Source organism: Eptesicus fuscus, chromosome 7 (genome assembly GCF_027574615.1).
Source record: "Eptesicus fuscus isolate TK198812 chromosome 7, DD_ASM_mEF_20220401, whole genome shotgun sequence".
NCBI lineage: Eukaryota > Metazoa > Chordata > Mammalia > Chiroptera > Vespertilionidae > Eptesicus > Eptesicus fuscus.
In genome coordinates, this window is record NC_072479.1 from 86,006,248 (window position 1) to 86,033,040 (window position 26,793).

At 37.4% G+C, this 26,793-nt stretch overlaps 1 protein-coding gene across 14 annotated transcripts in view; it reads right to left on the minus strand.

Moving 5' to 3' along the window:
• Positions 1-2,403: 2,403 nt before the first annotated feature.
• RIMKLB (ribosomal modification protein rimK like family member B) overlaps positions 2,404-26,793 on the minus strand; it is a 37,121-nt gene continuing 12,731 nt past the window's right edge. For 6 of the 14 annotated variants that reach the window (XM_054719303.1, XM_054719298.1, XM_054719299.1 and 3 more), the window contains 5 exons: positions 21,692-21,923; positions 19,048-19,278; positions 16,913-16,999; positions 15,077-15,280; positions 7,173-10,613 (listed from right to left, as the gene is read on the minus strand). In XM_054719303.1, the coding sequence (XP_054575278.1) occupies positions 10,150-10,613; positions 15,077-15,280; positions 16,913-16,999; positions 19,048-19,278; positions 21,692-21,866 (1,161 nt within the window). In that variant the 5' untranslated portion in view covers positions 21,867-21,923 and the 3' untranslated portion in view covers positions 7,173-10,149. The other 8 variants (XR_008556646.1, XR_008556645.1, XR_008556648.1 and 5 more) reach the window with 8 other exon arrangements.

Sequence of the window (26,793 nt, forward strand, 5' to 3'; positions counted from 1 at the left end):
AAAGGACTCAAATAGATTCTGGAGTTGAAAATTAAAATAACTGAAATGGAAAATTCACTTCTTGAGTTCCCTACTTTTTGTCCCGTGATACACTTAGTGTTTCCACTCTGGCTGGTGGGAATACAAACTATTCCGGTCCTTTTGTGAGCTCTAGGGTCTTCCCACTGATAATTTCAGGTTTTGTTGTTGGGTTTTTTTTCCCCCTCTGCCCTTGGGCAGTTTATATGCAAGTGCTAAGCAGTAGTCACCCAAACACTCAGGGAGACCCTCAGCAGATCTCTGTATTCTCTGTGCCTCTTTCCTCTCTGGCACTCTGCTCTGAGAATTCTAGCTATGCTGGCCCTATAATTCTCAGCTCCATTTCTTCACCTCATTGGGACCACTAGGTTCCTGTTGGATTGCCTTCTTCTGCACTGTGACCTGGAAGTTCCCCTGGGAGTAACCTGGGGCAATCACAGGGCTCACCTTAGTTGCTGTCCACCTCTAAGAAATAAACCTTGTGCTAATTGATGTCCAATATTTGAAAACCATTGTTTCATCAATCATGTCCCACTTTTCCGTTGTTTCAGATGGCCAGGTAAATTCGGTCTCTTCAGTTACTTCATCTTGGCCAGGAGCAGAAGTCTTCTTGCTATTACCACAGTAGTCTGCCTGTTTCTGTGACTATTCAGAGCATGTTATCAACAATATAGCTAAAATGGTCCCTTTAAAATATAAGTTAGATCATATTATCTCTCTGCTCAAAACTGTCCAATGCCTCTCAATTTCTTTCAAAATAAAACAATGTGTTTGCAGTTATTTTAAGGCTCTGTTTTGCCTGACCCTTTATTACCTCTCTGTTCTACGATTGCTCTCAATGTTCCACGCTTACTGGCCTCATTGCTGTTCCTCAAACATTCCAGGCACACTTCCAGCTTAATAACGTTTATAATTTGCTGTCTGTTTCCCCTATTTACTATAAAGTAAATGATGGCAAAGATTATTTGTTAATCGCTGATTTAACCCCAGCACCTAAAGTGTGCATGGACATAGTAGACCCTTAAAATACCCTTAAGTGAAAGTCCGAGTTCAATCACAAAGCATTTAGGATATAGGGAAGGCTACAAAAACAGGCACTCAGCCATAGGAGACAAAACAGAAATCAAATTACCAAAAATGGAGTATAGTATCAGAATCTTGCCAGTAACAAAAGCCATTTGATGCCAAGTGTTATTGTTGGACAAGAGATGTTTGATGTGTTTTACCAAAGACCAGAATTTAACTTAGAGGTTGGGCTGAAACGGGGATCAAGTGACTCAAACTGTGGGAAGCAGGACCTGATATTAAGCTCGGCCTGAAATGCCTCAAAAACATGATTTCAAAGGACAAAAATGTCTAAGAGCAGAACTTCAGGAGTTTGGATATGCACTTGGAAAATATTATTCGCATTAGAATTCACAGAATTCCTATGAGAATTGCGATACAATACCATCATTCTTTTTTAAAATCAATTTGTCAAGATTTTTAATGCTGATGAAAGATGTGATGAAATTGGCACCTTATAAACTAAATGGTAGAACTGTGTTACAAATGTTTATTTTTTAAAAACTGTAGTAAAACATACATAACAAAATTTCCCCTTTTAAGCATTTTTAAGTGTATAGTTCAGTGGCATTAAGGACATTCACACTGTTGAATAACCATTACCACTATCCATCTCCAGAACTGTTTCAATACCATCATTCTTAATTAAAAAAAAAAAAGTAGCAATAATTTTTTCTAAAAGTACTTGTCTGCCTACCAATATAATTGGTGAATAAAAAAAAAAAACTTCTTCCTTTGATATTCAAGAGATTAGTTGTACAGTATAGGCAAAAACAGGAGTGAATACAAATGAATGCCAAAGGTCCTTCTAATTCCTTGTGTGTGCCTTCAACCACATGTATTCTATCTTTGCAGTAGAAAAGTTTAGAGCTTTCTTCATTTAAGGGGAAAAACGTATGTTCTTGACTCAACCATCTTCCATAATGTCAGCTCTCCTTTTTTTTCCAAACATACCCCTTACTAGGAAGACTACCTGGCAGTTCCTCCGTAGCTCCTGGCAGTTCTCTATAATGAGCCATTGCATTTTGAACCCGGCAGCTTTTGTGGGCTGAGAGCAGCATGTAGTATCCATGGAAGCTCTAAAACATGTGATACATATCTATGTGCCAAAAGGAGGAGTAATTGTTTTAGAATACATTGTAGAGAGATTAGTCTATCAAAAACCAAAGCAGTTTCATCTTTAAAAAGTGAAGAAAAGAATACTGAAAATGATACATGTGGAGCTAGACTTCAAGTGTAGACATGTGCATTGAAGTGAATTCATATGAAATGGAGTGGGTAGAAATAGCTGCCAAAAACACAAATCGTACTCCATGCTACTTCATTTCCAGTGCTGGTGTTTTTATTTTTGAAAACACAATGAATCAACAGGTTAGAGCTATTGCTTCCTTGTACTATATATTATCCTCCATTTGAAAAAACACAGTTGAACGTATCTTCATCCGTTCTGTGAATGAAGTAATAAGCAAAAAATACCACTGGTTACTTCAAAAGAACCTAGGGAGGAAAACACAGACAACTCACTTAAATTAGATTTAAACACTTTGGATGAGAAAAAAAAGTAAAGATAAAAAATTAACGAACATCACAATATTACAAATTGTTTAGATTACAAAAAATACACACATATTGACAACCATTTTTTTTTTTATTACCACACTTTACCTTGGTGACCTCAGCTGGAAAAGATATACTCTGATTCTGAGATGGAAGATATTTAATGTTCTTATCATTAAAAAGTAAAAGCGTGCCCTGGCCAGTGTGGCTCAGTTTGTTGGAGCATTGTCCCAAACACCAAGAGATGGCAGGTTTGATTCCCAATCAGAGCACATACCCAGGTTGTGGGTTCAATCCAATCAGGACGAATGCAGGAGGCAACTGATTGATGCTTCTCTCTCTTCCCCCTCCTCTTTAAATATCTTAAAAATGTATCCATCAATTTTACTTAAAACTGAAAACAGGGTTTACATATATTAACTAACTAGAGATAAATCCCTAATTTTACATAAAGCTCAATTTTTTTTCAAAGTAGAAGAAATTCATCTTAACGCAAGGACCTATTGGCATTTTTGATCACACATCAAAATGACTTATAACACCAGTACTGAAAATACATTCTTAATTGAAAATGACTTACCATTTAGAGTTGAATCTAGAAATCTTAGTCCAGTTTCCATTTTTTGCCAACTTTACTTGACTTGGTATACATGCTCTATCTCTTTTATGCAGATTTTGTCAGTAGTCATCAATCTGAACAATTCCTTCTTCTGCTGCCACCTAACAGTTATTTCTCTGCTGCAGCAGAAGGGTATACAGAAAAAGTTCTTGCTTACTATTCAGATTAAACAGAAAAATTCCTTTATTAAACATTTCATATTTTCACCTGTGCACAAACTTCCTATTTGTTTCCCCCAAGACCTCCCCGCCAAAATCCAAGACAACAAAAAAACCCCAATTTTGGAAATCAAACAATGTATGATCAATGTTCATTCACGCTAAGCTGGGAAAATAAAAAAAATTTAAAAGGTGCAAAGATTTAGACACAACAGTTGCCATCTCAAGGAGCTATTTCTTTTCTGTTATCCTTTCCTCCTTCACCTATCCCTATAATTTTATGAATAAATGCATAACTTAAAATGTTAACTAGTCTACAACTCCTGCAAATTTCCAGTTCAGAGACTACCAAAAGAATTGTGGAAGATGCAACAATAAAGGAGTTTTTAAAAGTAATTCTAGAAACTAAGGGTGTTAGGTGCTTTACCTGCTTGAGTTTTCAATGTTCTGGACTGCTTATTGCCCAATGTCTCTGAATACATTAAAACACGAACACATACGCCACCTACATTTAAAATAGGGTAGCATTTGTATGCCCATATAAGCATTGGGAATATTTTTTGCAAAAGAGTAATAAATCCATTAAGTCCTTTTAAAAGAACTGACCACAAGTGCACATTTCCTCAAACTGTATACATACATAAAAGAATTAGGACAAAAAAAAAAGCATGACAGAATAACAAATGTAATAGCAGTTGTAGAACTAGAAATTAATACCACATTAATGTTTTCTGTTTGTTAAAATCCTAAAATTCATTTCTATACCCATTCTCTTTGTCATTGGGGGCCTAGGTTTCAAATTTACTCTGTATTAGCTACTAAAGAACAGTGTTCAATAATGAACTAGTAATGCTAGTAAAGGCTTGTTATTGTTCCAACCCCCCACTACCTTTACCCCAAAATAAACATATGTAGTTTTACTCACTTAAGAAATAAAACACTGACATAAGCACCAAAGGCTAGCCAACAGTAGCACTAACGTGACAGTTTCTACTTTCTATGCCTTCCCCCATCTCAAACCCCACCCTTTTGACCTCTGTATATGGGATGAGCCTGAGCAGGAGAGTTGGTGATGCCAGGACTGCGCCGTTCCCACGGATGATCCTACAGGCCTGCTGTGCTTCTGGGAACTGGGGCACAGGGATGTCTGTCTGACTGAAACCTAAAACAACAACAATTCACCCCACCCCTCATGTTCCCAAACCCCACCATAGCAGCCAGGCATATAGGCTATATAAGGCCCACCTAATAAGTGATGATGGTAAAACCTAAAAGTAAGATCATTCTTAGCAAGTCAGTGATCTTCATGGAGGCAGCAGAATGAAGGCTGCTAAATTCTCCATGTCCCATGCAATCATATTCCACACATTCTAAAGCTGGCCATTCTCATTAACAAGAGAACAAGGTTCTCCTATACAAGCCTTTTTTAGCATACATCATAAATTTCTACAGGAGTGCAGCTGGGATTCTTTCGTTAGTAAATTTCTGTTCACAGGTAAGTATTTTTGTCTTAAAATGCTTATGGAAGTTTCTGTTCTTATTTTATATGAGTGAAATAAAGCACAACAGGTTAACGATTTATTTTATACCTTCAGCTGAAGAAATAGCATTATAAGCCAGGATTTTCTACTCACTAACTAGTGATTTATTGGACAGTCTCTTTGGATAGGACATCTAGAGCCACAGGATAAAATTACGTAGAAGAGTATCTTGAAAAGGTCCTGACTACTGTCACTAAAATTCCACCTATTAGGAAGAGGATTATCTCCCAAAATGATAATTCATATATTGGATTAGGGTACACAAAGGAGGGGATAGTATACTAAAAAATAGGAAGGTTATTAAAATGGACAAGTTGTATTGCTATTCCTGCCAATAACTTTATGGCCTTTGTTTATCTACTTAACAATCTTGTGCTTCAGAAATGGCCTCCAATCTGTTCAAACCTATAATTTTTAAATGTTTGAACCTTTATTTTATGATAATCTCAAGTTATTCACATCTATTTTTGTTAGCACTAGTGTCTGAAATGATAAATTAGTTCTGAAATCATGCTGCTCTTACAATTCTTTCTGCTACCTTTGTCTCATCATTCCCTTTCACTTTTATGATGTCACAGAAAGAAAAGCACTAAAGTCAACTAAATGCTATGGTGAATTTTTACCATACATATAATCTAGAACCTAAGTTTACCTTTTCAAAACTCTAGTTTTCCATACCTGTCAACTCCTAATTGATGTCTTTATACTGTGAGCTCACTGTGTGCTCGGAACACCAACCCCTGAAAAAGCTTAAGCCAGAGTAGCACAATGGAAGAAACAAACAAACCCAAAGCAAAAAACAAAGCCAAAAAGTCACACTCCGGAGTAATTATAGACATAAATGCAAGGAATGGAGTTATCTGTATGGTTTAAGCACATCCCCAATGAAAGTCCTGAGTTCATCCCAACCAATTCAAATTTTATCCTCAAATGTTCTTCTTTAATCAAATTATTTGCTAGATAGAGTTATGCATTATTTTTTTTTAAATGAGAGCTATTACAAACCCATGGTTACCTTGAAAGCACATAAAGAAATTTTTTAAAAGGAAAGTAGTTAGCCTTGTGATGGAAAAGAAAGGATAAAGAGTCAAATTACCTGCAAGCAGGCTGGGGCTGTGCCTGAATCCAAACCGCTGCATTTACCATTCATTATACAGCTGCATTATTGGGGGAAGGGGAGTTTAGAAGGGCACTGACCCCGAAAGTTCTCAATACTTCTCACTCATCATCAGGAAGGGGGAAGAAGGAAAGTTTTTTCTCTGGGTATTTTTTTGTTTGTTTGTTTTTGGTTTTTTTTTTGGCTCCTGAAAAGGCTGGCAAAGAACAGTAACAGTAAAAGCAGTTAGAATATTTCTTTAAAAACAATTTTAAAAAATGCAAAACATTAAGGAATTTCAAACACCAAATTTTCGTTAATATAGAAAGCATTTTCACTAGAGTTAGGCAGCCACCCCAAAACATCATGGTAAAGGGCATTGATATAAAGGAAATAAAATACCACACAAAAATTCAAAACAAAACTAAAAACTTCAAATTAAACCTGGAGGACTAGAAGATTCCAACAGCAGATTTCTGTCCACTACTGAAACATTCCAAAATCCAAGCTTCAAAGGCGCCTAAATGTATCTTAAATGAAACTTTGTTGTTGTTTTTTTTAATAAAAAGAAAGAAAGCAATAAACCTGGTTATAAATCCTGTGATATATTACATTTAAAAATATCCTAGTACAACAAAAACAAATTTTAAATGAAATTAAACAAACAAACAAACAAATAAAAACAGTAGCAGCAGAGGTTACCTGTCTGAGCACCTACATTTTCTTAGGAGGGGATCGTGTCTCACCAGCCATATAGCCCATTAACCTTCTCAAAAAGAGTGAGCCAGGAGAAAATAAGATAAGATTTGATTTCACAATGTCTCTAGGCTCCCAAACCCCAAACTGGGGGCTCACTGAATGAAGAGAATTTGTTTTTCCATTTTCTTCTTGAGAAAAAGAAGAGATGATTTTGAAAGTCAATTACTTCGTTCAATGCCTTCAATCATTTCTCAAAAGTCTGATAAAGCGCTTGATGAAAGCAAGTCTTTTGATGGATTTTTATGATGTCCCAGGATATTTTCTTATTGATAGCACGTACAGAAAGGTTTTAAAGTTCAGTGGAGTAAAAGCCAGCAGAAATGACCGATTAATTTTAGGCACAAAAAAAAACTATTAAAATTTTTAAATGGAATAGTTCATATTTATATATGTGTATGTATGTATATATAGTCCAGTTGTCATCATGAGTAACATAAAAACAATATAAGAAAGAATTACTTTTAAAATACAATTCAGAATTACAATTTTAATAATATACAATAATTTTACAGTAATTCAAATTTTGGCATGATGATTATACATATTTAATAAATACATTTTTACCTCTCATAATAGCAATAAAGATTAATAAACAAAAGTTATTAAACAATATTAAAATATATTTAACTTTCACTTAAATATATGGGCTGTTTTCATTTGGGTTCTTCCAGAATAATTTGTTCATATTCTTCACCTTAATTTTTGAAGAAATTCAAGGAAATATTCATGTTTTTAAAGTCTAAGATGACCATTTCTTCCCTTTTCATTCTAACATGAGTATGTGATCTAGAAATAGGTTGGTAAAATTATGTTTTAATATAATGTGAATGCACAAAAGATGAATACTGAATAAAACCAAAGATGAAATAATCTGTTATTTCTTATAATTGGTTAATTTGGTAAAAATTTTTAAAAAGATACCTACATTTTTCCTGGTGCCTTATTCCACCCGACACAAACCTTGAGTTCTTCACCAAATAGAGAGGGTATTTGTGTTTTAAAATTAATTAATCTATATACGTGATATGTAACTATTTAAAATATATGTAACATAATTTAGGTGGCAACCAGATGGTGTCTACACAAACATATGAATGATTTGATTAAGCAGTTCTTTCTCCCTCATTTATTTCTTTATCCCAAATATGATATATCCTCCAAAGTATGGTCATTCAGTGAAAGAAGTATCAAGTATTTCTTCCTGTTAGTGAGTCAGGGGTACTTATATATGTTAGTCCCAAAATAACCCTGTGCAAGTCAAATTCTTCTAGATGAGGTTAGAATATCCTAAAATAAATTAGAAACTCCTCTTATGTATATATTTTTCAGGTGAAATGAAACACTGCACAGAGTAGAAGTACTATTCTATTTGTCAACAATCAACCTTTCACTCAATTTCAATATTATTTAATTCTATGGAAAATTTTTTTTATTACATTCCTTTTTAAAATTGGGGAAAACTGTACAAGTAAGCATGATCGTTCTGTTAGATCATTAGAGCTGGTTAATACTGGTCTTTTATTATTGCCTCGAAGTCTCTCTAGTAGTGTCCAAGAAATTAAGTTTAAGGTCCATCTGAAGGAAAAAAAGCACTGAAGAGGCAAGAAAGGACTTGGGTAAAAGCTTCAGAGGATTGTAAGGAGATGGAACTTGCTGCTTAAAAAAAAATTACGTTGAGCTCTGGAGCACCTCCATTTCTTAATACTCCTTCATAACCATCACTGGCATAGTTTTACCCAGGTTGTAAAGGCTCATATTATATGCAGTTTGGGGGCTTTTATAAATCCAGAAAGTAAAGGAATATAAGTGGTGGAGAGTACTGAAGGTTTCAGAGTAGGGCTACAAGAGACTCAATACTGCTAAGTCCCCAAACAAAAACGCCTAGTCTACCCCACCCCAAAACCTATGTGTAAATAGGAGAAAACACACAGAAGCATTGAAGAAAAAAGCATGTAGCCCTGAATAAATCATACATTGAACAGTCCAGAAACAAAGAAAAAAATAAACAAACAACAACATATACACCAAAAGGCCTAAGAAGCATCTATTTTCCTTATATTTTTAGGTGAGTACCTCTACCCCAGTGGAGTACAGTTATGAAAACAACTAATCTGCTTTTTAAAGTTAAAAAAAAAAAAAGAGTTTCCCATCATGCTCCATATTTTCTAGAATCTATCCTTTTTGACTGGTTGGTGTAAACAAAAAGCAAAACATATACACATGCATGCATGCACACACACACATATACTCCCTCTTAAAGTGTGAAAAATGCAATATAATGCTGAAAAATTAGAAATCACTTCAGCTTATGCTTAAGAACTAACAGGCCCTTGATTTGCCACCCAAAATATTTTTCCTTGTCCTTATTCTTTAAATGCCCAACCACCAAAAGAAAAAAGGGGAACAAAAATAAAAGGCTTTAAATGCGCATGTTTGAAGTCAGTGTCTTGTTAACAAAAAAGGTAGCATTTTCTTCACTTTGGCCATTGTTAAAGATGCAGGCATAGATCAGGGAATGTTAGACTAGGATGTTTTAAAAAATGCAACATTAACAGAGCATTTATCTTTCAAAAAAGACCAAAACACTAACAAATACAAGTCAATGCACAAATTTTAAACTAGTGTAATTTTATCTACATTGGAGTAAATGGTATTTTGTGTACCAGACATTGCAATACTGTTCATTTCCCCTTTATCATGCAAACATGCCAATTTTGTCATTTAAAAAACCTTTATTGGGTCATATTCACATTGCCCTCCCACTCAAATTAAGGGAAAAACTAAAAACAGAAATAATAAATCCCAGTAAGAGCCCCCTCAAGACATCATAAACTATGAATATAAAGCTGCTAGTTAATATGGTAAAGGCAGAATTTTCAGATTTGTATAAAAAAAATTCCTGTAATTTAGATAGATGTTTCCCTAAACCCATTATAAATCTTTGCCACACAATGTAAAGTTATGCTACTCTGAAATTTATACCAACTGTACAAAAACAAAAGCAAGGAACCATGAAAAAATTTTGTATGTTCTTTATGGCCTGAGAACACGCTCATTTTTGAGTCATTAAAAGGGTAACTATGAGAACCTGACATTTTTCTGTATCTCACCTCTTCTGCCTAGCCTATCTGTATCATTTGTAAATGCAAGACAGTAACATCTTACTAGCAGAGGTCTTGTCTATCTCCCTCTTTCTTCTCTTCTAACTAATCCTACTCAATTTTCTCTCATCCTCCTGAGCATATTCCATGAACAGCATTGCAAGTTGGTTAAAAAAATAAGAAGAAAAAAAGAAAGTTTTACAGGGTTTTGTTGGTTAATTATTTACCAGTGGAGTCACTCCACCAGGAGTTCAATTTCATTGGCTAGCAGCTGGTTCATGTTGAATAGGCCCCCTGGGAGCTTGGTGAGCAGTTCTCGCTCGGTGCTTTCAGGGTCGCTGTCGACAGAGTTGGAACTTGCGCTCATGCTGTCGACAGCAGTGCTGGCTGGGGGACCAAGCTCCGGCTCACTAGTCTCACTGGCCGTGGACACCACGGAGAGCAGGGACATACGCCGGGTGAGCCGGCCAGAGGGCAGAAGGGAGGCGGCATAGTCCGCTATGATACCAGCTACATCTAGATTACAAGCCTTATCAAAGGCGATGAAACCTACATTTGCATTGGCCTCGCAGACACAGAAGGAGCCGTCATCTTTCATCAGCAGGTCAATGCCACACACATCCATCCCCAGGATATTAGACACCTGGATAGCTAGCTGCTTCCCTTGTTCACTCAATGAGCACATCATCCCCACACCACCTGGAAAAAAAAAAAAAATAAGAAGTTACCAAAATGATAAATTTCTGGAGTATAAAATAAAGCTGGCCTCTAAGGCTAGCCCTTTCTTGTAAATCAGTAGTTAAAACAAAGGTGCTCTTCTCGTGTAAAATTGGGACTTTGAAATCTAAGTTTCCTTCATTTAGGGAATCCCTTTGTAACCCAGTCTCTCAGAGAATTCCTAATTTCATACTTTTTTCAATATGCTATTTATTCTGAAGAAGACATTCAACTTTCACGGAAGCCTACCTTACTAGCAATAATATAGACCAAGCAGAACTCTTACATAAATACAATTATGACAAAAATAGCAGAGATGCATAATATGGATGGAGGATAGAATAAAAATCTTACAACAAAGGGAACCTAAACATGGCACTCTTCTTCTATAGTCTCCATTCCTCAGCCAGAAGGATTCCGGGGCTTAAGGGAGCTGACTGAATACAGGTGAAGTCTTAAGGTTTGCTGGCATCCGAGAGAAAGGAATTAGAGTTAGACTCTCTCATTTGGAGACTAGCTTCAGGAAGCTCTGAGATAAGGAGTAGGCAGCAAAGAATTTTGAGACGAACTTGGCTCAAATAGCGCTGTGTATCCACAGGAAGAAAACTGAGATCAACATTACATGAATATGCCTAATATATTTGATCCCAAAGAGGTCAAAAAGTAACTGCATAGGTGAGCTGAGACCTCCCTGTCACTGAAGCTGAAAGAGTAGGGAGGGGAGTCCAGGAAATAGAAAGGCTTCTTTAAAGTACCTCAGTAGGAGCCTGGCACATTACCCCATGAATTAAATGACTGCTTCTCCAAACAACCACAGCAGAGCCATGATGAGACAACAATCAAAAAAATAACAAGCTATTATCCTGGCCAGTGTGGCTCGGTTGGTTGAGCGTTGCCCCATGCATAGGAGGGGTCGCAGGTTCAATCCCTGGTTGGGGTGTGTATAGGAGGCAACCAATCGATTTGTTTCTCTCTGTGTCTCTCCCCCTCCCTTCCCCTCTCTAAAAATCAATGGAAAAATATCCTCGGGTGAGGATTAACAATAAATAAATAAATCCTGAAAAAATCTGAGCTAAAAAGAAAAGACAAGACTTAGAAAGAATAAGTGATTTACCAAAATAAATAAATAAATAAAAAATAAATAAATAAATAAAACACAATTTGGCCATTCAACTGTAACAATCCTCCTATCTAATAAAAGAGTAGTATGCAAATTAACCATCACTCCACTACACCCACAAGCCACGCCCACCAGCCAATCAGGAGAGACCATGCAAATTAACCCAACCAAGATGGCTGCGGCCACGGAGTGAGTAGGAGGCTTGGGTTTCCCCAGCAATGGAGGAAGCCTAGCTTTCCATACACCCTGGCAGGTCCAGGCCTCCACTCAAGGATGCAAAGTTTCAATTATATAAGATAAGTAAATCCCAACAAAAATAGCGGCAGCCACGGAGCTGGAGAGAGCAGGAGGCTTGAGTTGCCCCCAGCGATGGAGGAAGCCAAGCTTTCTGCAGCCCTGGCTTGCCTTGGCCTCTGCTTAAGGCTACAAAGTTTCAATTATAGAAGATAAATAAATCCCAACAAAAATGGCTACGGCCACGGAGCGAGCAGGAGGCTTGGCTCCACTCCAGGCTACAAAGTTTCAATTATAGCAGATAAATAAATCCCAGATACCAGGGCCTCGCTTGGGTCGTTGTGGGGAATGGCCAGCCTACAAACCACCACAGGCTCCTCGCCCAGGCCGCCCCACGTCCCAAGGGAACCCCCACCCTGATCCGGGACACCCTTCAGGGCAAACCAGCTGGCCCCCACCCGTGCACTAGGCCTCTATCCTATCTAATAAAAGAATAATATGCAAATTGACCATCACTCCAACACACAAGATGGCTGTCCCCATGTGGTCAAAGATGACTGCCACAAGATGGCTAGCAGGGGAGGGCAGTTGGGAAGGACCAGGCCTGCAAGGGAGGGCAGTTGTGGGCAATCAGGCCAGCAGGGGAGGGCGGTTGGGGGAGACCAGGCCTGGAGAGGAAGGAAGTTGGGGACGACCGGGCCTGCAGGGAAGGGCAGTTGGGGGGGACCCAGGCCTGCAGGGGAGGGCAGTTGGGGGGGACCTGGCCTGCAGGGGAGGGCAGTTAGGGGTGACCAGGCCTGCAGGGGAGTGCAGTTAGGGGCAATCAGGCTGGCAGGGGAGCAGTTGGGCATCAATCAGGTTGTCAGGGGAGTTGTTAGGGGTGACCAGGCCTGCAGGGGAGTGCAGTTAGGGGCAATCAGGCTGGCAGGGGAGCAGTTAGGCATCAATCAGGTTGTCAGGGGAGTGGTTAGGGGTGATCAGGCTGGCAGGCAAAAGCGGTTAGGGGCAATCAGGAAGGCAGGCAGGCGAGCAGTTGGGAGCCAACAGTCCTGGATCGTGAGAGGGATGTCCAACTGCCCATTTAGGCCCAATCCTGGTAGGGCCTAAACGGACAGTCGGACATCCCTAGAGGGGTCCCATATTGGAGAGGGTGCAGGCTGGTCTGAGGGACACACACCCTCGTGCAAGAATTTCGTGCACCGGGCCTCTAGTGTAACCTATAAAGCAGTAGAATTGAAAATTAACTCATGGAATCTAAGAATCCAATCTCAAACAATAAGAAAGAAAGACATAAGAGGGGGTATATCTATCACTCACACCACCTACCAGGGAAAATAATCAAGAAAAGATATTAACATAACAGAAAATGATTAAGAAGAGAGACCTCAAGATATGGGAAGTTAAAGTTGGGGAGAGTGAACAGTGGTGAGTAATGATTCTTGCAATATAGGTACAATCGACTCTAAATGGTTGTGTGTTTTTTATAGACTACCTAGGAATAGATCATGTAAGTACTATATAAGAATTTTGAAACATAAGAGAAATTCTAATATGGTCTATGACTAAAACTATTAAATGTTTTCAGCAAAACACTGGAACACAAAGCCCATGAAAGCAGTGATTTTTATCTATTTTTTTCATTGCTATATACAAAATGCTGTTACAACAGTTAATACTGAATATGAGAGAATATGCATCATAAAAAAGGCCTCTCTGGGGATAAAATAATAAGGGTACTCAATTCTGAAGAACAAGATAGTAGGGTTCTTGCTCTATCAGATACCTAGGTATAATACCAAAAGAATTAAGATTGATAGTCATTCATACAGGGAAAGAATAGCATCTGAAAAGAGGGTCCTTCAACAATCCAATACATATATGGAAAATTCAATCCATAAAATAGGTGGCATTACAAATCAGTAATAAACAGACTATTCAATAAAGAGTTCTGAGACAACCAGTTATTATTTATTCGGAAAACAGAAAAAGGGAAAGGAGAGAGAACAAGGTGACTCTATAAGGATATTGGTATAAACTGGAAAGGTAGAATTGCCATTAAGTGATAACTGGATATGGAACACAAGTAAGAGGGGGACTTAGATCAGCAGCTCACTTCTGGACATGTTAAAATTAAAATAAATGTCCATAATCTCTCTCTCTCCCAAACATTTTTTTTTTTTTTTTTGGAGGCAACCAAAATTTTTGGTGGCCTTGTTTCAACAAGGCTTTAAATAAATAAATAAATAAATAAATAAATAAATAAATAAATGTCTATTAAGTAAGAGGGGGACTTAGATCAGCAGCTCACTTCTGGATATGTTAAAATTAAAATAAATGTCCATAATCTCTCTCTCTCCCAAACATTTTTTTTTTTTTTTTTGGAGGCAACCAAAATTTTTGGTGGCCTTGTTTCAACAAGGCTTTAAATAAATAAATAAATAAATAAATAAATAAATAAATAAATAAATATCTATTAGACATCTACACGGAGATACTGAGTAGGCAGTTATTTATATGTGCCTGGAGTTCAAGGAGAAAGCCTAAAATAGAGATATAAATTTGAGAGTATTAACATATAGATCTTATCTAAAGCCAGGAGCGAGATAAATTTACCAAGAAAGTGAAATAAACAGAGAAAAAACCCAGACTAAGTTCTGTGGCATTTTAACAATAAGAGATCTCAGAAAATACACATTTAGATAAATCAAAATCAGCAATCTGTTTGGAACAATGGATAAAATAAAGGAGTTAGGATACATCTATCTTAAATGAATTCCAATTATAAACAAAATAAGTATATCAACAAACAGGGTATCCTTAAATCTAATCAGACATTTCATACATGTATGCATTGAGTTACAAATTGAGCCTGAGTGAAAATAAATTCATGACTCAGAGAAATCCAATTTCATTACTGAAAATAAACCTCAAAAGTATATGTATTATAGTCATAGTCTATTAATCATATTTAGATGTTAAAGATAATGTGTTCTTCAACTTATGAAGTAAAAATCTGTAGTTATATACAAATACTCATTGGACAAGCCGTAATATTACTTTATATACTAGAAGACACCTGCATCATTTTTACCTAGTGAACAGTTGCTTTGCATCCTCCCATCTGTAGAACAACGTAACATGGTGCCAACCACACGGCCTCCCACAACAATGACACGTACATCCCGTCCATGAGACTCTTTAACATACTTCTGGAACAGGTATGGAGCTTCATGGCGAATAAGATGGCTTAGATCAGCCAAATGGTGCTTATCTCGAGCCAAGAAAACAGCTTTGCCTGTGATTGAAAAAAAATAAAAAATCTGTGGGTCGGTTGATATCTACTGCCTCCATCTTGTATCCCAGTCTGTTCTTTCAGAACCAATTACTTTTTAACCAAAGTAATATAGTTACAATTAGTAAACAATGCAAAAATTGTACATAGAAAAGTTAATAATCACCGTCCATGAGTCTCTCAATCTCCAAACTCTTACAGTAATCTAGAATTTATTTCAGTATATGTTGTGAGGTAGAGATATAAAATTTATATTCCTCCAGGTTAGCCAATAATGCCATTCACTTATTAGAAAAACATTTCCCTCTAAGTTAAAACATGTCACTAATTTGTACAATATATTAATATACTTCATTTATATACAGGGGTGTGCAAAAGTAGGCTAATAGTTGTTCGTATGGAAAAAGATATGCAGGTTATGATTATTACAATATCTTTATGAACTGTGTTTCATGTACTCAAACCTACTTTTGCTCACTTTGTATATTAAAATAGCAGTATGTCACTACATACCTAACTTTGGTTTCGGAATTCTCTAGTCCAGTGGTCGGCAAACTCATTAGTCAACTGAGCCAAATATCAACAGTACAACGATTGAAATTTCTTTTGAGAGCCAAATTTTTTAAACTTAAACTTCTTCTAACGCCACTTCTTCAAAATAGACTTGCCCAGGCCGTGGTATTTTGTGGAAAGGCCACACTCAAGGGGCCAAAGAGCCCCATGTGGCTCGCGAGCCGCAGTTTGCCGACCACGGCTCTAGTCCATTCCATTGCTTTATTTGCAAATTTTTAAAAACATAGTTACAAATCATTTGACATTCTTCCCATCAAGAAGGGGGGAATCTATGTCCCATCCCTCTGAATCTAGGAGGACTTGTGATTGCTTCAACCAACAGAATATAGCAGAAGCAAATTCTATATGACTTTTGAGGCCATGTCATAAAAGCTCATGCCGCTTCTTTGGAGCATCCACTGTAGGAGCCACAGATTTCTTGGCTGCCACAGTGGAGTAGCCAAACATGAATACTGCAGTCAAGAGTCCCAGCTGACCCCTGATTCAGCTATCCCCGTCAAGGCACTCACCCTTGTGAAGTACTTGGATTTTATGAATCACTTTATGCCTTAAGAAATCTTTTCTTAATCTAAAGTCATTAAGATATTTTTATACACTGTCTTCTAAAGCTGTATATTTTTACCTTATACATTTAAGCCTTCAAACTACATAAATTGGGAAGGAGAATGATTGGAGTCAGTGAAAGTCCCTGAACTCTAGAATAAGACAAGGGTATTAACTTGGGACTCAATCTAATTAAGTATGTGTCTTAAAATCTCTAGGATAATCACTAAATGAATAGAAATAGCTTCAAGCCAAGCTAAACAACTCACAGTAGCCTTCTATAAGTTTGAGGTACCATGCACCTAATAATTTCCCTCTAATTTTTCTTCAGAAGCCCTGCTTCAAAAGCTATGAATTTCAGTTGGCAAGACTACTACCTAGTCAATAACCATGAGCAAAGACAAAGAAAATAATTGCTTAGATACGATTAAGAGAAAAAAATATCTACTGTATAATCAATCACCCTTATTATCAAAAGTAAATGTCAAAATTATGTTACCATAGCAACAACATACACACCTCTATGACCTCGTGTATTCTTCACTACCATTGGGAACTCCAGTACTTCTGCTTCATCAATCATCTTAGAAAAATTTTCATGACCACCTGATTTGCGCACAAAAAAATTTTAAAAACATCATCAATAGATGTAGGGTGTGACAAATTTTATCTACACTAATGTCAACACAAGGAAGGTAGAAGTTAAGAACCTCATGATAAATTTTCTTTTTCTTGGAGAAAGTAATGAAAGTTGAAAGTACAGTTAAATATCTGTTTAAAACAACCACACCTTTTAAAATGAGTAAGAGCTATCTTAAACTATAAATAGTCTAATATCCAACCTAAAGAAATTAAGTATACTTCAGTTAAAACAATGTTGCCCAATTCTATACCATTTTTCATATTTTTAAAAAAATGTATTTTATTGATTTTTTTAAGGAGAGGAAGGGAGAGGGATAGAGTTAGAAACATCGATCAGAGAGAAACATCGATCAGCTGCCTCCTGCACACCCCCTACTGGGGATGTGCCCGCAACCAAGGTACATGCCCCTGACCAGAATCGAACCTGGGACCCTTCGGTCCGCAAGCTGATGCTCTATCCACAGAGCCAAACCAGTTAGGGCTTTTCATATTTTTATCCCTTATTTTTCCACCATACAAATAACTGAAATCTCAAGACCTACTTTAGTATATGCAGTTCCCTGTTTGGATTAAGAAACAGAAGAGTTAGTTGAGAAGACTTATCCAAGGTTGAAGATGGAGTATGCATATGTACACACACTTTCTGTCTCAAACACAAATTAATTTTTCTTACCTCTTATTAATCAGAGTTCTTTCTACACTAACTACTCAGTACCAATGTGCTAAGTCGTGCTTCTTACTGTTTATATTGCCAAGGAACAAATGATACAGCAGCAAGATTAAAGCAAAAAAAATCACTGTCGTTGTAAAAAATTAACATGATGATATAGAAAAACTGAAATAGGAAAAAGTTTATTAACTGCAATATCATAAATTAGCAGCTTAGAAAAATTAAGATGATCCATGCCCAAATATGAAGCCTTCAACATCAGAGCATCGGTGATATTTCAGTTGGTTAACCCTTTCCTTCTTTCCACTCTTAAAATCAGAATTACAGAGCCATGATATAAACATCAGGAAGACAGAATTCTCAAACGATTCATCTGGCCTCTTCTTGTGCAACTGCTAAAAACAGCAACTGTATCACATATTATATAGACTTGAAGAGTTTCCTTCTTTAAAACATTAAAAATAAGAAGAGGGCAGGGCTTTCTTTTTAAAGCCTCGTTAACTCTCCTACCATTCTACTGGACATTTATTTGGAGAAATATCTTTATGAAAAACTAGACTGACTTACCCTTTCCAAACTAGAAGAACAGGAAAGAAAGAAAATATATCAACAATATTATTTATAGCAGTGTTACTCACAGTGTGGTCTAGTAACCTGTGCTTAATTTCTGACTTCTTTGCTATTGATAGGTGACCAGATAAATACAAAAAGAGTAAGCACTAAAAGCTTTTATAGGAAGTTGGCATTGCTGTGATATTTATATTGTACTTTATAAGGACATTGACACACAGCAAACTGGTCTTTAAAAGAACAAAAAAGATCCTTTACCACGGATAGTTTTAGAAGCACGAGTTTAAAGCATGCCTGGTGTAGTGTCATTTTCTTAAGAAAAAAGAAAGTATTTATGAAGAATTACCATAAAATGGTAATTATGATAAACAGAAATTAAACAGAGATGTCATCAAAGTCTACTATCTTTTACCACAAAGGCTGGCAAACTAGAGCCTAAGGGACAGACTGGCCCCCTGCTTTTTTTGTAATCAAGTTTTATTGGAACACAGCTATACTCGTTTGCTTAAGCATTTTCTATAGCAGCTTTCACAGGACAGCAGCATTACGGAGGGTCACATATTGACTATCTGGCCCTTTCCAAGCAAAGTTTTCTGAATTTGTTCTACCCATATCACAAAACTAATTTGTAAAAACTGAACATTACTTCTATAGGAAGGCCTTTCATGTTTACATATTTCCTTATATCGCATAACCCTGTTAGTTTAATATGGCTTTCAAAACTATCAGTTCTCTAAAACTTAAGGCTATAAATTCTTATTAGTTAACTCACCATAAGAGAAAGTATCGGGCAGAGGAACACCATGGCCAGCCAACTCTTGAAAGGTCCAGAACTTATTCACACAGTTCAGGATGGCTTGAGGTCGGTTCATCAAACGGCATCCCATCTTCTCTAGGTGACGTAAAACAGTGATGTCACTATCACTTTGCACCCAAGGGGTTGGTACTCTCACTACCACCACCTGGGGATAGGCAGTAATTAGTTCTCCATTGATCCGCAAACCTGAAATATACAGGAACAGATCAAAACCGTGAAAATGAAATAAACAATAAAATACAGGAACAGCTCGAGTCACAAAACTAAATGTACTACGTTGTTAATATATCACTGGGACAAAGAGACATCTCACCTTAAATTATATTTCTTTATAAGGAAAAGAAATTTTAATGAAAAAAACTTCACTGGTTAAATAAATAATTGTAGGTGTCAATACAAAGAAATATGCCCAAGCCAGGACTGAAGGGTCGCAGGTTCAATTCCAGTCAAGGGCACATACCTCAGTTGCTGGCTCAATTCCCAGCCCTGGTTGGTGTGTGTGTGTGAGGCAACCAATCAATGTGTCTCTCACATAGATGTTTCTCTCTCTGTCTCTCCCGCTCCCTTTCACTCTCTAAAAATCAATGGAAAAATATCCTTGGATGAGGATTAACAAAAAATAAAAAATAAATAGATACAAAGAAACACAACATAGCCATTAAAAACAATGTTATAATCATGTTCAAAAATAGAAAATTTCCAGATGCTGAACTTTAAAAAAAAAAAAAAAGCAAATCTGAGAATAAGTTTTATCTGTGTTTGCATATGCATAGAAAATGGATGAAAAGATAAATGATATAAATGGCTATCTCTGAGTGTGAGTGGATGGCAAGGCAGGAAGAGGAAGGTAGAATAGGGAACTTTAACATTTTGCTCCACATAATTCTCTGTATTATATTCTTTTTTAAGTGATGACATATCTATATATGTAAAAGGCTACGTGTCCGTCCGACCAGTAGCTATGACACGCACTGACCACCAGGAGGCAGACACTGTAGATGCAGCTGGTCCTCACAGCCAATTGGCCTGGAGGCCAATTCCTCCCAGTGATGCCAATTCCTTCAGGGACGCCAATCAAGGCTCAACTACAACAAGACTTTGCAGCACACAGGTGTCTAAAGGACACCTATCATACAAGGCCATCCTACCCATTCCGGGAGACAGAATAGCTGTACCTAATACATAGAAACAAACACAGGGAAGCAGACGAAATGCGGAGACAAGGAAACATGTTACAAATGAAAGAAATGGAAGCAAGTAAACTAATGGATACAGAGTTCAAAACAATGGTTATAAGGTTACTCAAGGATCTTAATGAGAGCTTCAAGGGACTCAACCTTTTGCACTTGGATGTCGAGTGTGACTCGACACGGTTAGCATTAGAATAAAGGAATCGAGAAAAAAGCAAGCGAGTGCAAAGGGTTAAGAGCTTCAAGGGACTTGGTGAGACTTTCAAGGATTTTAGTGAGAATGTCAAAGACAAAAAAAGACCAGTCAGAAATTAAGCATACACTAACTGAAATAAAAAATAATTTACAGAGATTCAACAGTAGAGTAGAGGATTCCAAGAATCAAATCAAGGATTTGGAATATGAGGAAGCAAAAAACACCCAATTAGAAGAGCAAAAAGAAAAATATGAAGATAGTTTAAGGAGCCCCTGGGACAAACAACTTCAAGCATACCAACATTCGCATTGTGGGGGTGCCAGAAGGAGAAGAGAAAATGCAAGATATTGAAAACCTATTTGAAGAAATAATGATAGAAAGCTTCCCCTACCTGATGAACTAATAGAATTATAAGTCCAGGCAGCACAGAGAGTCCCAAACAAGAGGAACCCAAAGAGGCCCACACCAAGACACATCATAATAAAAATGCCAAGGGTTAAAGACAAAGAGAGAATCTTAAAAGCAGCAAGAGAAGAGCAGTTGGTTACCTAAAGGGAGTGCCCATACAACTGTCAGCTGATTTCTCAACACAAACTTTGCGGGCCAGAAGGGAGTGGCAAGAAATATTCTAAATGATGAATAGCAAGGACCTACAGTCAAGATTACTCTACCCAGCAAAGCTATCATTTTGAATGGAAGGTCAGATAAAGAGCTTCACAGACAAGAAAAAGCTAAAGGAGTTCATCACCACCAAATCAGTATGCTCGATCCCCAGTGGGAGCCCTGCAGGAGTCAGCCAATTGATGATGGTGCTCTCTCATTAATATTTCTATCTCTCTATCCCTCTCTCTTCCCCGTCTCTAAAAACCAATAAAATATTAAATTAAAAAGTGAGCCACACATGGATTTTTAACTTACTCCCCCCTCACCCAATGGATTACAAGGTATTTTAAAACTAGAAGACAGTAATAACAGAAGAAAACTAGTAGGTTATCTTTAATTTCCCTCCCAACTATTTTCTTAAATAGCACAATAAGGGATTTAATAAATACTGCTGTTTCCATGTCTTCCAGAAAATATACTAGATTATAAGATTAGGTAATACTTAGTATGTTAAGGCTCTTAAATATGCCTTTGTCATAATTATTCCTGAAACATGCAGTGTCACCTTATTCTAAGTAAAAATCTAAAAAATTACTTAGTAAAGACTTACCCAGGTTTCCTTGCTCGATTGTCAGCACCACCTCATCCATCACCACGGCCCTAAAGTCCAGCTCCTCCTCACAACACTTGGCCTTTAATGCTCGTAAGATCTCTTTTTGGGGATAGTCTTCCCTGATTCGACGATCTGTCAAAAACCACAACTTGGCCGCCACGGAGCTACACATCTTGACCTGCTTATTCTTCCTTTTCCTGGATTATTTCTTCCTGGATGTAAACTCTTTCTAGATGGAAGAGAAAATAAACATACAAATCAAGAAATCTATTTAATATCTGGCTTTCACCCAATAAATGCTGTGATTCCTACTAACTATACAAACAGGTTAATAGGGTAATATGACTTTTCCCCTTTCATTCAAATTAAAAATATTTGTACCACTAGAAACTGATAACCTCCCCTGAAATAAGATTTCTCCATTACCCACTGGGGAAGCCAGCACTGCAGTTTTATAATTACAGCAGATCACTTACCAGAAACTTTCAATGTCATTCCCTATATTATATATTGTCTAGGATATACTCTAATCTGATGACCTAATTTATCCCCTCCCCCGAAATACAAATCCCTTCTTGATACAAAATAGAGACTATTATCAATAATATATTCCCATAGCTCTCCCATCACTATAAGTTCCAGTCATGTATATTCATGTATCTGTAGTTTTTTATTTAATTTTTTCCCTTATTTTGTTATATGTATATTTTATAAACATTTTTATAGGCATTTTTAAAAATGAGATAGTAGCACCAACATTACTGGATGAGCATCAACACTGAAGTAATTTACATAGCAACTTTAATCAAATAATTTGAGAATGTAGAAAAAAAAAACCTTTAAAAAACAAAATAAATGCCAAAGTCCATTCACTAAAATGTGTTTATTTCAATCAGGAAGCATGCTTTTACTCAGTGTTTTTATTCTTTCTTTAAATAGAATTTTTAAAAGTAAACACAGCTTGTTTACTAGAACACAAAAAAAGGACCTGCTTCTGCAAATAGTTTTGCTTCTCAGGGTTTATATCATGTGCAAGACAACAGTTGAAAATAGTTTTCAGAGAAATGAATACTTGTTTTACTAACAAACATAACAAAAGAAAACTTTCTTTTCCAGTACTATTCCAGATGATACGGCAAGCCTAATACAGAAGGAAAGAACAAGGGCAAGGATTAGAGGAAGCAATGGCCATACAGATGGATGGCCTCCAGCATCCCCACAGCTGAAACTGGTTTTTCGTGCACCATTCACAACCTCTCCAGGGTCTCAGCCAGAAGAGCCTACTCCACGAATGTGCACATGATTAAGACCAGAACATGGCCCTGACTGGTTTGGCTCAGTGGATAGAGCGTCCGCCTGCGGAACGAAGGGTCCCAGGTTCGATTCCAGTCAAGGGCATGTACCTTGGTTGCGGGCACATCCCCAGTAGGGGGTGTGCAAGAAGCAGCTGATCGATGTTTCTCTATCATTGATGTTTCTAACTCTATCCTTCTCCCTTCCTCTCTGTAAAAAAAATCAATAAAATATATTTTTTAAAAAATAAAAAAGAAGACCAGAACATGGTGGGAAAGACACACCACACCACACACACACACACACACACACACACTCACACACACACACACACCTTGGCCTGCCATGCCTGCCCCATGACCTATGGCCTCAAAGGCATCAGTCACTGGAAAGCAGGGAAGAAATAAAATAATTTGGGAGATACACAGAAGAGAGAGGGCTTGTAGCAATGGGAAAACATGGGAGGGAGGAGCTCTCAGCTGTGTTAATACATCAGGCCAAGACCCAAGTAACCAGCAAAGAGAATGCCTCATGCCAAGCCTCCTGGCCCTCTGTACCCTTTTTTCTTAGCTGTGATCAAGAACATACCCACTAGCGTCCTAGGTAAGATATGGTAATAACTCAACTTACACACTGGGAAGACAGGATGTGGCCTTACAGAGTCTTCCAGGCCATTAGGAAGGGTCTCACTTAGGAGAAAAAGATCCACAAAAGAAAAGTCACACCAGAGTACCCAATATAGAGATCCCAGTTGCCCTTGAGAGACAGACTATAAAAAATGCCCTTAAAATGTTTATATTGGGTAGTTTTTGAAACACCCTGTCCTTGTTTCCCAAAACTCCAAAGCTATCTCTGTGCCTCCCCTGACATTTGGTTCTTGAAGATCATCTGTTCACCAATGATTTAATCTCATTGTATAAATTGCACAGCAGTTACGGCCCCAAGAGAAATCAGGATGGGATGTTACAGCCATGGGCAACTGGAAAGCAGGAACAGTCTGCCAATACTGATATGTCAGCTCTCAAAAAATGCCCAGGATGCAATAGTAACACACATGGTATTTTCAGTGATTCTACAGTCATACAATAAAAGCACTCCAAGACTGCAATCTCACACTGTTGTGCAGCAATCCCGACAGATGATGCACATGAGCATCCCATCTTGTCTGACTTTATGGCCACATAAAGTTTGGGTGTTTCTATACTGGTATGCGACAAATAACTGCATGTTCAGATTAGGCTATCTTCTTTCATTTTCTTTCTTTCTTTATTTTTTTTAAATTTATTTTTATTGATTTCAGAGAGGAAGGGAGAGGAAGAGATGGAAACATCAATGATGAGAAATATCATTGATTGGCTGCCTCCTGCACGCCCCCTACTGGGGGTCGAGCCTGCAATCCGAGCATGTGCCCTTGACCAGAATTGAACCCAGAACCTTCCAGTTCGCAGTCCAATGCTCTCTCCACTGAGCCAAACACCAGCTAGGGCAGTGGTCGGCAAACTTATTAGTCAACCGAGCGAAATATCAACAGTACAACGATTGAAATTTCTTTTGAGAGCCAAATTTTTTAAACTTAAACTATATAGGTAGGTACATTATTAACTTGATTAGGGTACTCCTAAGCTGGCCTTTGCTAAAAACTCAAGGGCCAAAGAGCCACATGTGGCTCGCGAGCCGCAGTTTGCCGACCACTGAGCTAGGGCTTTCATTTTCTTTTTAATGGGCTCAAATTCTCTTGATCCTAAGGTTCAAACAAAGAAAATGATGTTCCCTCCCTGTCTGCGAGAGGTGAAGCAAAGCTGAAGGTATCATTTCACTTGCTACAACTGGAATACATTCTTTCAGAAGGGATGCCTGCACCCCAGAATCTGGAACTGAAAGGATGCTCTCTCTCCCTACAAAAGGAGACTCTGTGAAAGAAGTAGAGGCTGCGATGAAGAGGGCTGACATCAGTGTCAACAGCTGTGGTTTCTCAAAGCCTGCCTAAATGGCAGGCGAAAATGGCAGGAACTTGGAACTGAGGTATCTTTGGTCATGTGGAATACATTTTCCTTATCAGCTTCAAAAGATTCTTGTGTTATACCTTAATTTTCATGTAAAGATTCATAGAGGTATGCAATAGTGTGTTCCAACTCTCTGTTTCTGTACACCAAGTAGATGACATCCTCAGTTTGAAAATGGCATATCTACTTCTTAACAACCTTCAGCTTGCTAATTATTGTTTCATTGGTGCTGGTATCTTTAAGTGACACCTGTCTAGATTTTTTATCCACTGTAATTTTGGTGATCTCCTGAGACCAGTTTATTACCAGGAAATGAAAGGGCACAACCTCTCCTCCACCCAACGGCCCACTCGTGTTTCCAGAGGATGAGAGGCTGGCCATCCTTGGCGCTCAGGGCTGCTGCTGAGGAGGCTGCTTGCCTTTTTAAGACTATTCCACTGTGCTTCACATCTAACCAGACCCAAGAAATTCTCGGGTGAAGACTCTCCAGCCCCAGCGGCAGAGGCTCATCATCCCCACCCCACTCCCATGGCCTGGCAACACTGCCTTCCTGTGGCCCGAAAGAGACCAATAGTTTGGCACCTCCTCTGATGGCCTTCTTCTTCCCCTAAACATTATATAAAAACATCTGCTTTTCTATTCTTCCCGTCCATTAACATCAAGGAAAAAGAAAACACAAAAAAGCTTATAAGAAGTCAAAAGCAGATTATGCCACGTGAAAATACAACAAGAAACTGACAGTCTGCAACCTGGAAGAGGATCCTGGCCAAGATCTGACCAGGCTGGACTTCCAGATTTGAGAACTGTGTGAAATTAATTGTTGTTGCTTATATGCAAAAAAAAAAAAAAAAGAATAAGACAAAAGCATAACAGTGAACAGTCCAGAAGCCCAAATCTATACACACAAAAAACTATAGTTCTGAGGCTTTAAAAAAAAAAAGTTCAAATTATATTCACTATTTTTAAATATAGAAAAGAGTCTATAAAATAAACTGGGATTTTTCCCCCCTCTGACATTTATAGGAGTAGGTTTAGTTACCCAATAAGATATCTGTAAAAAAAGAGTTTACTCTCCAACATTTGCAAATGTTCATATATACACAAGAATATAATCTCTCCTCTTAGAATATAAACTCAGATCAAGTAGTTTCCCTCTATTTCCCTCAGAGTATCAAGAAGAAAAACAATGTATCTATCAATATCAAATATCAAATAAATGCTACTAATAAACTGCTAAAATAGTTTTGAAATAAAAAGAAATTCAAAGAGAATTTGCTTTTATATTAGAGATAGTATTCCCATGTAAACTTCTGGATGGACACACCAATTTTAACAAATAACTGTCATCTAGGCAAAGCTAATTAAATGGGAATCATAAATAAAGTGGTTGATTCATTTTTCTTGTGAGGTCCCTTCCCAACGGTAATTATTCTGGTAGGAAAAAAGCAAAATCACAATCTATCATCTGAACACATTAAGGCATCGCTTACTATTATTAAAAAAATTCTTTATTCTAGATAAGACATAGTATATGAACCCAGAATCAAAAGACTGAGAAAGAGTAAAATTAGAGAAGAAAAAATGAATTCTAATATACAAACTAAAACTTACTCCATTTGGCAATTACTCCAGATGTGCTTTCAATGACATCATTCTGTCTTGGATTTGAAACTGGATCAGGTTATAGAGAAAAATAACAAATATGTGTATCTTGAGTTGGAGGCACTTCTTCGTAGTCTCTTTTTCTGTCACCGTTTTTTCTTGACAGCTCTACTTCTGCACATAACCCTCTGGGCTTCTTAA